Source organism: Callorhinus ursinus, unplaced genomic scaffold (genome assembly GCF_003265705.2).
Source record: "Callorhinus ursinus isolate GAN/ISIS: 27379988/994484 unplaced genomic scaffold, GSC_fseal_2.0 scaffold1, whole genome shotgun sequence".
NCBI lineage: Eukaryota > Metazoa > Chordata > Mammalia > Carnivora > Otariidae > Callorhinus > Callorhinus ursinus.
Genome location: NW_027397063.1, coordinates 141,267,760 through 141,281,747, shown reverse-complemented (window position 1 = coordinate 141,281,747; position 13,988 = coordinate 141,267,760). Strand labels below are relative to the sequence as shown.

At 50.4% G+C, this 13,988-nt stretch overlaps 1 protein-coding gene across 8 annotated transcripts in view; it reads left to right on the top strand.

The window, feature by feature from the left end:
- XYLB (xylulokinase) overlaps positions 1 to 13,988 on the top strand; it is a 65,378-nt gene that overhangs the window by 10,253 nt on the left and 41,137 nt on the right. For all 8 annotated transcript variants that reach the window (XR_012381034.1, XR_012381035.1, XR_012381036.1 and 5 more), the window contains exons 3-9: positions 2,148 to 2,217; positions 3,841 to 3,921; positions 6,398 to 6,484; positions 7,065 to 7,193; positions 7,976 to 8,041; positions 9,706 to 9,778; positions 11,835 to 11,953. Coding sequence is in view for 4 of the 8 variants with exons in the window: in XM_073901920.1 (XP_073758021.1) it covers positions 2,148 to 2,217; positions 3,841 to 3,921; positions 6,398 to 6,484; positions 7,065 to 7,193; positions 7,976 to 8,041; positions 9,706 to 9,778; positions 11,835 to 11,953 (625 nt within the window). In the remaining 4 variants the exon portion in view is untranslated. The remainder of the gene's footprint in view (positions 1 to 2,147; positions 2,218 to 3,840; positions 3,922 to 6,397; positions 6,485 to 7,064; positions 7,194 to 7,975; positions 8,042 to 9,705; positions 9,779 to 11,834; positions 11,954 to 13,988) is intronic.

Sequence of the window (13,988 nt, the reverse complement as noted above, 5' to 3'; positions counted from 1 at the left end):
TACAAGTTTTTGTGTGGCCATGTGTTCTCATTTCCACTGGGTATATACCTAAGAGTGGAATGAATGGGTCCTATGGTAACTCTATGTTCAACATTTGGAGGAACTGATAGACTTTTCCAAAGCAACGGTACCATTTTATATTCCCATGAGTGGTATAGGAGGGTTGCAATTCCTCCATGTTCTTGCTAACATTTGTTTTTTACTATTCTTCTGATTATAGATTATAACCATGTTAGTGGGCATGAAATGGTCGTAACTCGTTGTGGTGTTGATTTGCGTCTTTCTAATGACCAGTGATGTTGAGTATGTTTGGCCATTTGTGTCTCTTCTTTGGAGAAATGTCCACTTGGATCCTTTGCCCATTTTTCAACTGCGTTGTCTTTTTATTACTGAGTTGTAAAAGTTCTTTAGATAGTCTAGATACAAGTTTCTTATCAGACATATGATTTCAAAACTTTTTTCCCATTTCTGTGCTTGTCTTTTCACTTTCTTGATGATCCTTTGAAACAAAAGTTTTAAATTTTGATTGTCTATTTAATCAGTTTTTTCTTCTGTTGCTTGTACTTTGGTACAGTATTTGTTAGGTTTTGGTGTTGATTTTATATTTTTTCATAAAAAGAATTGGAAAATTCCAAGGTAAATAATATTAGAAATACTTGTTTTTTAAAGGTTTCAGAGCATTGTTGTGTGAAACCATTTGGGCCTGGTGCTTTGGCAGGTGTGGGGGAGTGCCAGTCTTCCCTCCCAGCAGGAATTGCCAATTTTAAGTTGCTAAATACACATGGACTGTTTGGTTGCAATTATCATGTGTTTTGTAAAGGCAACATTTTTTTCTGATGGTTTTTATTGTCTGTGGGAAAGTTTCCTGCTCTTTTTCACTTTTTTCCTAATAGTATCTTTTTAAAAATGTCATTATTATTGAGTATCATTTGTGTATAAAAAAAGGACATCCATTAAAATGTACAATTCAGTGCATCTGAATATAAATATAAATATCTATAAATATAAATATCTATAGGCAGACCTGTAGCTGGGAAAGTACCACCAAAATTAAGATACAAACTGTCTACATCGCTCCCAGAAGATTCTTTGTGCCCCTTTGCATTCCATCCTTTTCTTGCCGCTTGACTTGGGAAACCACTGATCTGCTTTTTCACACAGGTGGATTTGCGCTTTCTAGCATGTTATATACGTGGCATCATGTAATATGGACTCTTGTGGCTGGCTTCCTTCACTCAGCATGGTCATTGGAGATTCATCACTGTTGGTGTGTGTATCAGTAGTTCACTTTTTTATTATTATTATCGTGTAGTACTCCATCACACACACACACACACACACACACACACACACACACACACACACACCGCAGTTTATCCATTTCACCTGCTTAGGGACACCTGAGTTGACTCTGGAGACAGGCGCCCTGTTGTTGTTGTTTTAGAGCACCTGGGTGGCTCAGTCGGTTAAGCGTCTGCCTTCAGCTCAGGTCATGATCTCAGGGTCCTGGGATGCAGCCCCGCGTCGGGCTTCTTGCTCAGCGGGGAGTCTGCTTCTCCTTCTCCCTCTGTGCTCTCTCTCTCTCTCATGTAAATAAATAAAACCTTTAAAAATAAAGATAAACTCATCATTGAAAGGGTTGGATTTTGTCAAATCAGTTATTTCCACGAGGGCCTTATAGGGGAGATGAGGGCAGGGAGAGGGGTCCAGGCAACTTTCCAGGCTTGCAATCCAAGGACTCCCTGGTCTGATAGCCAAGAACTTTTCCTGCAGACGCAGCACCTCTGTGTAGTGCATCCCTTCTACCTCTCCAAACCCAGTGGGCTTGGGAGGGCTTTGATCCAACCCTGCACCCCCTAGTTTCCTCATGGCCACAGCGCCAAGTGACACCATGCCTGCCTTCCAGGGCAAGCCCCTCATATTTAGAAGGCTTGTTTTTGCTGGTGTTTTCTGAGAATTGTCACCCCTGAGCAATTTCCAGGACTTCTCTTTCCATCTTGCCAGCACTGTTCAGTCTTGTTCAGTTTAGAGTTCCCACCGATGTTGGGGAAGGGGCATTTCTTTTTCCACTGGAGGGATCCAGGGTCTGTCCCCACCGGGCCCCCACCCAAGGCCCTATCCAGCACTCTGTCTTATTCTCCTTGTAGGACTCAGGGTGGAGTTCACATTCACAAGGACGGGCTGACAGTGACCTCTCCAGTCCTGATGTGGGTCCAGGTAAGCACAGGGATCCCTGACCCTCTGTTGAGACCAGCTCCTCATTGGGAAATGGAGTTGGCCTGGCTCCTCAGGCTAGACTCAGCCTTGGCTGGTGTCAGTACTCGTGAGCCTGAGAGGGCTTGCAGGTCTGTTACTAGAGCACTTGCAGGCCCTGCCAGGAAGTAGCCATCTTCAGAATACCGATTTTCTCAAAACTTTGCCAAACACTCTGCAGGAGGCCCTCTGGCCACCCTTGTACCCTGAGATCCAGACACAGTACTGGCGTCTTAGTGTTCAGGCTCAGATGGACCCCAAGCCAGGCCTGCCTGCTCAGGACCAACAGGAAAGGAAGATGCCTGTTGCTAAACATGGGTGACCCATGGAGCCGCAGGACCAGGGGCATGGCCTGTACAGACCAGCGTGATAGGGCTGGGTCTGCCTCGGGGGTCCCGAGACACTGAAACTGGAAGCCAGCCAAAGGCAGTGCCCAGTGTGTCTGCCAAAGCTGGTTCAGTCCTCCAATACCTGGTTACGTAATTCCCTCTCCTAAATTCTTTCTGTTAAGATAACTAGTGTAATTTAAAAAACCTTTTTTTTTTTTTTTAATCAACTTGACCCTGACTCCTACTGGAGGACTAGGGTAAAGGACAGCTTTCCACCCGACAGGCCAGCTAGAATGGACTTCTCAGGGCTGAGCCAGACCAAGGGGCAGTGGGGGTGACAGGCAAGAGTCAGTGTCTAGAAGTCCCAGTGATAATGTCAGGGGTTTCAATAGTTTGGGTCCTTAACTTGGAGTGATGAACCGTGGATAGAGAGTCAGAGTCACAGTGGAGGTGGGGCCACCTGATTTCTAATTATGAGCAGCCCCCCGGGATTGGACCTGTTCTAGCTTTGCCAGTCCCCGCTCCAGCCATGCCCTGCTCCCTGCTCAAGGTTTGGCCAGGAGGGTGGAGTTGGCATCCATAGCCAGGGCCTCGAGAGGAGCCCTCCCAGCAGAGGGCAGGGATGGTGGTGTCAGGTCAAAGCTCCAGCAGCCTGGGGTGACTCTCTAATTCCTGCCCTGAAATCTTAGGGGAGCTCTGGGCAGGCAGCTCCATCTATCCCACACTTGGGGTCTTGCAAGAAAGAAGATTACACCCAGATGGTGGAGGGTAGAATGGGGATCGGGACAAGTGGCCACCGTCTCTACCTACTCCTTCCAGCCTGGTGCTCCTGGACACACGGAATCTAGGCCTGGTCCCCTCTCTGATGGGGGCCGTCTACTTTGCTCTTCACCTCTCTGTTGCAGTGAAGTCACACCACTAGTCCAGTGGGTTGAAAATGCAAATAAAAGAAACCACAATTTGATCCACCTTGTTTTTGTTCTTCCTGAGTGCTTGGAAGTCACAAATTGGAGAAGCAGAATTTGAGGGACCAGTGGTTTCTGATTCCATCTATTTAAGCTATTTTTACCATGGTTCACCTTTTTATTTGATGGGTGCCTACTTTAATTAATTATTCCAGGGCTTATCTATCCCAAGCCATCAGCTCTTTTGCATCTCTGGGGTAATGGCAAGCACTTGGGTTTCAGTGCTGAGGCCCATGGGTTTGCATGACTCAATGGTTCTGGAGAGTCACGGTGAGCTCCGTTTGTCTTCTCAGGCTCTGGATATCATCTTGGAGAGGATGAAGGCTTCGGGCTTCGACTTCTCTCAAGTCCTCGCCCTATCTGGGGCGGGCCAGGTTTGTCTGTGACAGCCTCCCTGCGGTGTGTGGGGCAGCCGTCGGGCAGGGGTGTGGGGCTCCCCTGGAGGGAATTATGCTTCCTGAGAGCTGCTGCATGCTTTCTGTTGTTGGTAAAGACCCCTGCCGCTCTTCTACCTTGGAGGATGTAGAGCTTGCCTCCTTGCTGAAGGATCTGAGGCGGCTGGGACTGTGAAGCATTATACAGAACAGGACGCTGGGTGAGGAAGAACCAGATAGAGGTCCTCTAACGGGGTGGAGGAAGCATTTGACGTGCATTTATGATGCCTGTCTGGGAGCACTAGCATTGCTTTTCTGTTTCCAGGAAGTAGAGGCAAAGTCAGAAATTATACTCCTAATGATAGCAGTTTTAGTAGTAGCGATATTAGTAAAAATAATAACAAAACACACTGACTGAGCACTTAGTACAGGCCAGGTGCAGTGCCGAGCATTTTACGTATACTGTTTTTTTCTTTCTTTTTTTTTTTTTTTAAAGATTTTATTTATTTATTTGAGAGAGAGAGAGCACATGAGAGGGGGGAGGGTCAGAGGGAGAAGCAGACTCCCTGCGGGACTCGATCCTAGGACTCCAGGATCATGACCTGAGCTGAAAGGCAGCCGCTTAACCAACTGAGTCACCCAGGCGCCCCTGTTTTTTTTCTTTTTAGAAAGAGAGAGAGAGAGATAGTGTGTGTGAACAGGGGAAGGGGCAGAGGGAGAGGGAGAGAGAATCTCAAACAGACTCAGCGCCCTGTGCGGAGCCCAACGCAGGGCTCACAGCCCTTGAGATCACAACCTGACCCAAAACCAAGAGTCTGCTGCTTAACGAACTGAGCCACCCAGGTGCTTCTTATGTATACTATTTAACCTGATCGTTACAGTGATTTTATGGGGTGGTATCGGAGTGCGGTTAGCATGGGAGCTCTGGGTCTTCTGCCTGGCTCTGTCCCCAGGCCTGCCATTTAAAAGCAGTGACTGGGGCATGTCATCGAACTTTCTGGTGCCTCCGTGCCCTCATCTGCCTTAGGGTCGATGTGAATGTTAAATACATAATGCATAAAAACTTAATTTAAGTTTTAGCTACTGCCTTTAATATCATTGCCATTTACATGGGGACACTGAGGCACAGAGGGGTGATGTCACTTACCCAAGGTCACACAGCTGTCTGGAGGAGGAGTCAGGACCCAAGTTGAGTCTTACCATCTGAATCACTTCGCTCCATGGTGGCTTAGCCGGCTTTCACATCCTCATGAGAGAGTGCTTACTAATTTTTCTGAAGCCACCTCTTTTCCCCTACCCTCCAACCTAACAGGAATTTAACGCTCCTGTCCTTGTTAAACAGAAACAGATTCCCTGGGGGATCCCGTCCACCTCTCTCATCTGAACCCCAGGCTGGGAGACCCTCTCCCTCCTGGGCGTCCCCCAGCCCCATGGCCAGGTGTCCCAAGAACACCTCCAACTTACCATGTGCTAGACTGAGTGCTCCGTCTTTCCCCAGGGCCACAACCTGTCATCCTCGAACCCACGTCCAAGGGGTACCGTGTCCTGTTGATTGGTTACATGACTCTTGAATCTACCACCTCTTCTCCAATCCTCCTCTTTTGCCCCAGGCTGAATATCTACGGTTTTTCACTGGTCCTCTGCTTAGGCCTCCCTGCCTCCCACATACCTTCTCTGTGACTCCTCCAAACCCTTCCATACATTCAGCCCTGGCCATGTCACTCCCCTGCTAATCTAGAGTTGCCACACCTCCAAGATAAACCCCCACCTCCTGGGCATGTATGTCCAGGCCCTGGTGCTCAGGATGCCGCCCCCACCACCTCCCTCCCACCCGAGACTCAGCCCACTGTGTGGAGCGCCACCGCTCTCCACACCTGCCAGGCTCTCTCAGCCGCGCTTGCTCTCCGCGTGGGGCACCCACACACTCCAGCTCCTTTCCTGCTAATCATGTCCTTTCTACCAGCTCGTTCGATGCCCCTCCTCTGTGTCCCCACTGCCCTGCCACTGCACATCCATAGGGTTTTGTAATTGTGTGTTTGTGTCTTTCTCCCTGACTCAAAGACAATATCGTAGAGAACAGGGACAGTACTGTTCTATTCATCTATCCCATCACCTGGCACAATCTAGGTGCTCAGGAAATGTTTGTTGAATGAATGAACGGGCAACTGAATAAAAGAATGAATTTCAGGTAATATGAGCAATGTATTTAAATACAATTTTACAAGGATACCAAAATCCAAACCACTAATTCTTTCTTGAACTCTTCCTATAAGTTGTGAGGTGGACAGGGCAGAGTTCTCATTTTCTAGAGGTGAAACCCAAGTCTCAGAAAGGGGATGAGTTCTGTGAGTAAGAAGTGGCAGGGGCAGGCTTGGAGCCAGTTCTTTGGGGTGTGGTCTGGAGTCTTTCTATGTCTCCAGGAGGTGATCCCAGTGTGTGGGCCATGTGAACGTGTGCTTGGGTTTTCCCTTGACAGCAACATGGAAGTGTATACTGGAAGGCTGGGGCCAGCCGGGTGCTGACAAGCCTGTCACCAGACCTCCTGTTACATAAGCAGCTACAGGTAACTGCGGGGAGAAGGGCCCAAGCCTCTGCAGGCCCAGAAGTCTGGGGCTTTTGTGCATTGTCAAGGGTATAGGAACTTGGCTCAGCCGCAGTGTGGTGAACATGGTCTGCCCTGCCTCCCGGTGGAAATAGCTGGTGTCTGGACAGAGGGTCAGGTGCATAGCCCTCCTCACGGGTCCTTTTCTGCCAGGCATGGCTCTGGCTAGTTTCCCCCTCAGAGATCTCCCCTTGGGGCATGATGCCTCCTGGTGGTACTGGGAAGGCAGGCTCTGTCTTCTCCATGGTTCCTGGCTGCAAAGGTCCCTGAGAAACTGCACTTTGCTGTAGTTCTAGCCCTCCCCAGTGCGTCCCCCAGTGTTGCCTGTGGTACTCAGGTGTCCTCATCAGAACCTTCTCCCTTGAGCCCTCTGGGGAGAGACACCACTGGGCCAAGCCGAGGTTTGGCGGGTCTTCCAAGGTCACATCCAGAGAGGAGGTGCCCACACCTTCTGTGATTGGCTGTGGAACTGCCAGAGCCAGGGCGGCTCCCAGAGTCAGCAGGCAGAATTCAAACCTGTGCCTTCGTTCCTCCTTTCCAGGCCTGTTTCTCCATCAGGGACAGCCCGGTGTGGATGGACTCCAGCACCACAGCTCAGTGCCGCAGGCTGGAGGCCGCCATGGGCGGGGCCCAGGCTCTCAGCGGCCTCACCGGCTCCCGTGCCTATGAGGTGTGCAGCGCCCGCTGGGGGCTGGGGGCTGGGGGCTGGGGTTGGCCCCGGGAGGAAGGTCCTGTTGCTGGCTCGGGTCCCTTGTCCCTGGGTGTCTGGGAGGACACAGCTGGTGACCTGCCCCAGTGGGGATCACATGAGGCCCTGTGGGTGTCGCCCCTGCAGAGCCAGGATTGGGCTTTCTGGCCCCTGGTTCTGCTCAAGGCTGTCCTGCCTCCTTCTGCGACCCATGAGCAAGGACAGGCCTCCCGTTGCCCAGCGGGGGGCTGAGGTGTGACCGTGACTGTGCGCTGTGCGGGGTCATGATGTCACCTCTACCTCAGCCTCTAACCTGGGATACAAATAGCACTTACACTTTGGGCAGTTTTGAAAGGAGTCAATGTATGCAAGGCACTTAGTGCAGCTCCTGGAAAGGTTAAAAAAAAAAAAAAAGAATGCCTCTTTCCCACTGGCCTCGGCCACCGTTCCAGGGCTGGCTGCAATTGGCCCAGCTCGGGTCATGTGACCCTTCTTGGGCCACCGGCTTTAAAAAACAACAGGGAGGGGTGGGGAACGTACCTGCGTCTTCTGCGCAGATGCCCTTGGTCTGCACGGTCACTGTGCCGGGTGAGGAGCAAGGCTTATTCACTAAGGGTGTTCAGCCAACATTTCTAGATTTGAGGCCTTTGTAAAGCTTTCACGATACTAACTCATATATAGAGCATGCTATGCCAGCCTCAAGTTCCAGAGATGATCATTGCACGTAGGAGTTGGGTTTTTAAGAATTTGCAGTTTTTTTTCAGCGTTTTACAGGAAACCAAATTGCAAAGATTTACCAGCAGAATCCCGAGGCCTACTCACAGACAGAGGTTGGTGAAACGTTACTATTTGATTTAAATCACAGTTGAATTTCTTTTATAATACCTTTAGCATAAATACATCTCGTGTGCACTGGCCAAAAACATCGATTAGCAGACATTAGAAATGGTATATATTCAGTTTCATTATTTCTCACTGGCAAGCCATTTCCAAAGAGGAGGGAGAAAATGGAATCGTGGGAAAGAGAAGTCAGGGCCTCTCCTGACCAGGCGGGGGGAGGTCAGGGGCAGAGGTTAAGGGCAGGGTGGGAGCTGTGGGGACTGGTGTCTTCCTAGGGCCACCTGAGGAAGACAAATAGTCCTCACGTCAGCTTGGGAATCTGCAGTCCTAAGACCCGACACTACACTGAGGAGGAACTGTTCTTCGTGTCCCCTGGGGCTCAAGGGGTCTGCTCAGAGGCAACCCCATGCCGATGTGGGTAGCCCTCAGGCTTCCCCAATCACATCCAACTTTTCAAGGAAATCACTGAGATCAGCTCACTAAGTGTGTCTGAAAACAATCTACGTCTCCCAAGGCTTTCCTGAAGATGGCAAAGGGGAGAGAAGCCAGAGCACAGGAGGAGGGCTCTCCACCTGACCAACTGTCCGGGTGCCTGCTAGTGTCTGTCCCCTCAGTTTCCTGCATGGTTAGTGCAGGATGGCTACCAGGCTCTTGATTGGCATGGGCTTGATGTTTTCTTTGGAAATGGGGAAAGCTGGACCCATGTGTCCCCAGCCGTGGCCCTTCAGCCAGAGCCTGTGTCCCAGGAGCTCAGATTCGGTCCTCCACCCACAGGTACTGCAAGCCAGCTCTTAATGCCGCCTGGGAAGCAGCTCCACAGCTTGGCTAGTGATTTTCATCTCTGGATCATTAGAAAATGATCAGCGCTTGTTAAACCAGAGTGCCTTTTTAATCTTGGGCGTTAACAACATCCCATTTATTACATGACGATTCAAGGTTCCAGATTACTCTGCAGCATTAGCCGTGTAGATTTCGGGGGGGCGCGGAGGTGGGGTAAGGGCAGAGATGAAAAACCCTCTCCTCACTCTGTGTGGAACAGAGGTGGCCTGAGGGGGTACAAGAGGTGCTGGCATGCTCTGCTGTGGTCCAAGGGCCCCTGAGTCCCATGTGGAAGCATGGACCCTCGGGGGGACATTTGAAATCCGTTATCAGTTTCTCCAGCTCGTGCCTGGGCTCTGGTGCTTCTGAGGGGCCGACTTTCACTCATTTATTCTGAACCCCCGAGAGTATCTTTGTTCTGAATCCTCTAGCCACACATCCCACTTCCCTTGGGACTAGCTATAAAGACCACAGAAACGGAGGAAGGAAATCAGGCACCATGCTCCCTGGATGCTGGGCAGAAAAGCCACTTCCTTAAGCATGGCTTTTTCCCCTAGGCCTTGTTGCTCTTTTCTCTTTGTTGGACTTGATAGTTTTCTGGCCTGTCAGAAACTGCAGAGTGAGGTAGGTGCTCTCCCAAAGACTCAGTTCTTGGTATTCCAGATACTCCAGTGCTCTAGAATCCAGGATACTCGGTCACTGCCATTACTGGGGCATCTCACTCAATGTTTCCGCTTCCCTCCCCAGTTTAAAACTCTTCTCGGGTGGTGCGTATCAGAGTATTCAGTTGCTTATGGAAATGAGGCCTATCTCACTGTGTTTCTCTCTTTCACAGAGAATTTCTTTGGTCAGTAGTTTTGCTGCTTCCCTCTTCCTTGGGTCTTACGCCCCTATCGACTACAGTGATGGTAAGCCTTCAGAGTCCTGGGGGGTGTGCCTCTTCAGTATGGACGCGCATGCCTGTGGGTGGTGTGGGCCTCATCCCCCCCGGTGGGTGCCAGACTTTTAGCCCTTTCATATTTTGCCATGAAGGGAGTGTGTTAGTTATCTTTTGCTGTGTAACGAATGACCCCAATGCTTAGCAGCTAAAGATCACAACTGTTTAATTTTTTTTGTCTAATGCATTGCTTAGCAGAGTGGGAACTTTATTTTTAAAATATTTTATTTATTTATTTGAGAGAGAAAGGGAGAGCATGAGTGAGGGGAGGGGCAGGGGGAGAAGCAGACTCCCCACTGAGCAGGGAGCTTGATGTGGGGCTCGTTCCCAGGATCCTAAGATCATGACCTGAGCGGAAGGTAGACGCTTAACCGACTGAGCCACCCAGGTGCCCCGACCACAAGTGTTTATTATCTCACAGAATTTCTGCACGTCTGTAATCTGGGAGCAGCTGAGCTGGGTGGTGCTGGCTCAGGGGCTCTCATGAGGTGGCATTCAAGCTGGCAACCAGGACCAGCCATCGAAAGGCTCAACTGGGGCTGGAGGATCCACTTCCAGGGCCCCAGACCTCTTAGCCAGAGGCCTCACTCCCTCACCATGTGGGCCTCCATAGGACACCAATGACACTGGAGCTGGATCCCCCTCCGCCCAGCGTGGATGAGAGGAGAGGGTGGCCAAGCAGAGGCTGCAGAATCTTTTACACCTTAACCTTGGAAGTGACATGCCATCCCTTCTGGCCCACCCTACTGGTCACACAGACCTACCCAGGTAGAGGAAGGCAGGGACCTCATTAGGTGTGAATAGCGGAGCTTGGCAACGAGCATGAGCTATCTTGGAGCCTGGCTCCCACAAGGAGTTGTTTCTTGAAGTTGTGTTCACATTTGGGGAACTCAAGGGAGTGGTGAGTTTCTGGAGTCAACGCCTTGCCAAAAATTAACGTAAGCGATGCCAGTGAGGAAGGAGAGCTGGGAGGAGGCTGCCGAAGGCACTTTTGCACGAGGCCAGGCTAGAAGGCCTGTGAAGCGCAGAGGGGAGCCGAGTGCAGAGCGTGAGCCTGGACCTATTCGCGGGGCTTCAGAAGAGTCTCGGAATGCTCAGAGCCTCCTGGGAATCCATCTGGAGTTGTCCGAGTGCTGTCGTATGCCACATACTATTCTAGCGTTCAGGGAGAGAAAGTAAGGTGCCCAAGTGGTGGTCTCCCAGCTTCACTCACAGTCTGGAGAAGAAGGGACTCCCACAAGTAGCTCCACACACGTCAGGCCCGCAGAGCCCTAAGCCTGGAACGGCCTGTATCCACCCTGGGGCTGTGAAGTGCTGCTGGGAAGCGTCATGGCCCCGCTCCTGCGGGCGTTCCAAAGTTCCGGTTCTACAGCCTCGGCTAGGCCCTCCGCTCCGCTCTCCTCACAAACCTGAGAAGTCACCCCCTGATTCCCAGCCATCTCACCTCCTCACTTGGGTGCGTGACGCCGTCAGCATCTCAGCCGACGGCTGTCTGCCTCCACCTGGGCCCAGCGGGGAAGGAAGAGGAGAGCCCTCCTCCTGTGCTCTGGCTTCTCTCCCCTTTGCCATCTTCAGGAAAGCCTTGGGAGACGTAGATTGTTTTCAGACACACTTAGTGAGCTGATCTCAGTGATTTCCTTGAAAAGTTGGATGTGATTGGGGAAGCCTGAGGGCTACCCACATCGGCATGGGGCTGCCTCTGAGCAGACCCCTTGAGCCCCAGGGGACACGAAGAACAGTTCCTCCTCAGTGTAGTGTCGGGTCTTAGGACTGCAGATTCCCAAGCTGACGTGAGGACTATTTGGAGGAGGTGATGGGGCCATGTGTTTCCAAGGGCCCTGCTGACCTCTGGTTCTCTGGCTCTCTAGTTGCATAATGACCCAGGCACACTGTATACATTCCGTTGGGAAAGAGCTCCAGGTCTGAGTTTGCTGCAGGAGATCAGTCGGCTTTCCGCCAGATGGGTGCATGTCCACAACAGGTCCTTTTCAGAGATATTTCTGTTTCTTATTTCCTTCATTCCTTAGGTTCTGGAATGAATTTGTTGCAGATCCAGGACAAAGTCTGGTCGCAGGTTTGCCTTGGCGCCTGTGCGCCTCATTTAGAGGAGAAGCTTGGCGCACCCGTACCATCGTGCTCCGTGGTGGTAGGTCCCCTTGCTGGTGACGCGGCTCATTTCAGCGCTGGCAGCTACTGGGCCGGGCAGTGCAGAACACACACACACAGTCACCCTCATTCATTTATTTACACACAGGCGTACACACACGGGATTGTCAGGCTAGTGTGAGAAGTGTTTGACGTACATCGAAGCCAGGTGCTTTGCATTTAGCAGGTACTCAGGTGCATGCACGGATGACTGCCTCATGCCGGTGAGGTGTAGGGTAAGGGAGACCTTGGAAAATTCCACTAGAAATTTATTAGAACAGGAAGAAAAGTGGAAAATATAAGTGGTGGGTGATTGCACACTGTAGGAAAAAATACACAGAATGTTGACATTCTAGGGCTAGGAACCACCTCTGAAGCTTGAAGCAGGCAGTCTGGAGAAAACAGAAAGAAATATGAACGAGCTGGGGAGAGCACAGGCTCTGGCGCCAGGTTGCCCGGGCTGGAACCCTGCCTCAGCCACTCACTGACTCTGTAACGTTAATCTGTTCCTCAGTTTCCCCATCATTTCCATCTTTCCCGAAACAGTGGGAACAATGATACTTTCTATGTCATCAGGCCGTTGTGCAGAAGAAATGAGTTGACGTTTAAAGTGCTTAAGATAGGGGCACCTGCCTAGCTCAGTCGGTAGAGCATGCTTCTCTTGATCTCGGCGTTGTAAGTTCGAGCCCCGTAGAGATTACTTAAAAATAAAACCTTTAAAAAAATTTTTTTAAAAGAATAAAAACAGATAAATTGTTTAAGATAGTGCGTGGTCCCAAGGGTAACATTAAAAACATTTAGGGCAGCCACATGCAAAAGAATGAAATTGGACCCCTAACTTACACCATATGCAAAAATTAACTGAAAATGGATTAAAGACTTGAATGTAAGACCTGAAACCATAAAACTCCTAGAAGAAAACAGGTGTTGGTGATGATTTTTTTGGGCTTGACACCACAAGCAAAGGCAAGAAAAGCAAAAATCAACAAATGGAACCTCATCAAATTTAAAAGCTTCTGTACAGCAAGAGAAACCATCAATAAAACAAAAAGGCAACCTATGGAATGGGAGAAAATATTTAAAAATCATATATGTGACAAGGAGTTAGTATCCAAAATATATAAAGAACTCAACTCCATAGCAAAAGATGCAAAATAGCATGGCACCCCCATTCAGAATAGACACCGGTGTCCCCTAGTTAACTACGTTCGCGGCTGTTCTGTGGGGAGTATGGAATAGAGGGAGACCTGGGCCCTGCCCTCAGGGGCCTTTTGGTGGGAGCACATGCCAGACATTGAGAAGAGCGAGAATTCTAGGTGGTTCTGAGCGTGGTGGGAAGGAAGGAGAAGGTCCCTGAGGCCCGCTTGTGTTGCCCGTTCCAAGTCCCAGCTACTTTTCGGAGATCAACTCTGATGCACAGAGCTTAGGGAGGGGTGTCCCCCGCCTTGGAGGGGAGTTCGAGGGACAGTTCAGGACCCAGGCCCGCTGAAGCCCAGCGGAAAGAATAAGGAAGGGCAAACAGGAAACTAAACGGCCAAGCCTTTGGGATTGGTATTCCGTGCACAGCTTCTGGTTTTGTGTGAGCTGGAGAGCAGTGTTTGGTCCATGGCAGCAGGCTTTGTTCGCCTTATGCCAGGAACGCATGCCTCCAGGAGGGAGCCCGTGCACAGACTAGCAGCTTGAGGAACAGAAAAGAACCGATTCTGAAAAGGGTATTTTTTTTTGTAACATATGTACCCGTGTGACGGGGGGAAGCAAGCCGAATCCATGTTTCCCATCATCCCTTCTCCTGCAGGTAGTGCCCAGATAGCTTACTCATTTTCTGCAGGAAAGTATTTGGGATATATGGTATTGGACGCTTCTCCAGCCCTGGCTTGCGGTCTCCTAACCCGCCTATTTTGCCAGCAGCTGTGGCTTCACGCAGGTGTCACCTGGCAGCACCCTGCCCCCGCTCTATCTCATATCTCTCACTTTCTGCCCAGGGCTTCTGTGACTCCATGTTTGCGCCCTGCAAACGTGGAAGTCCACGGAGTTAA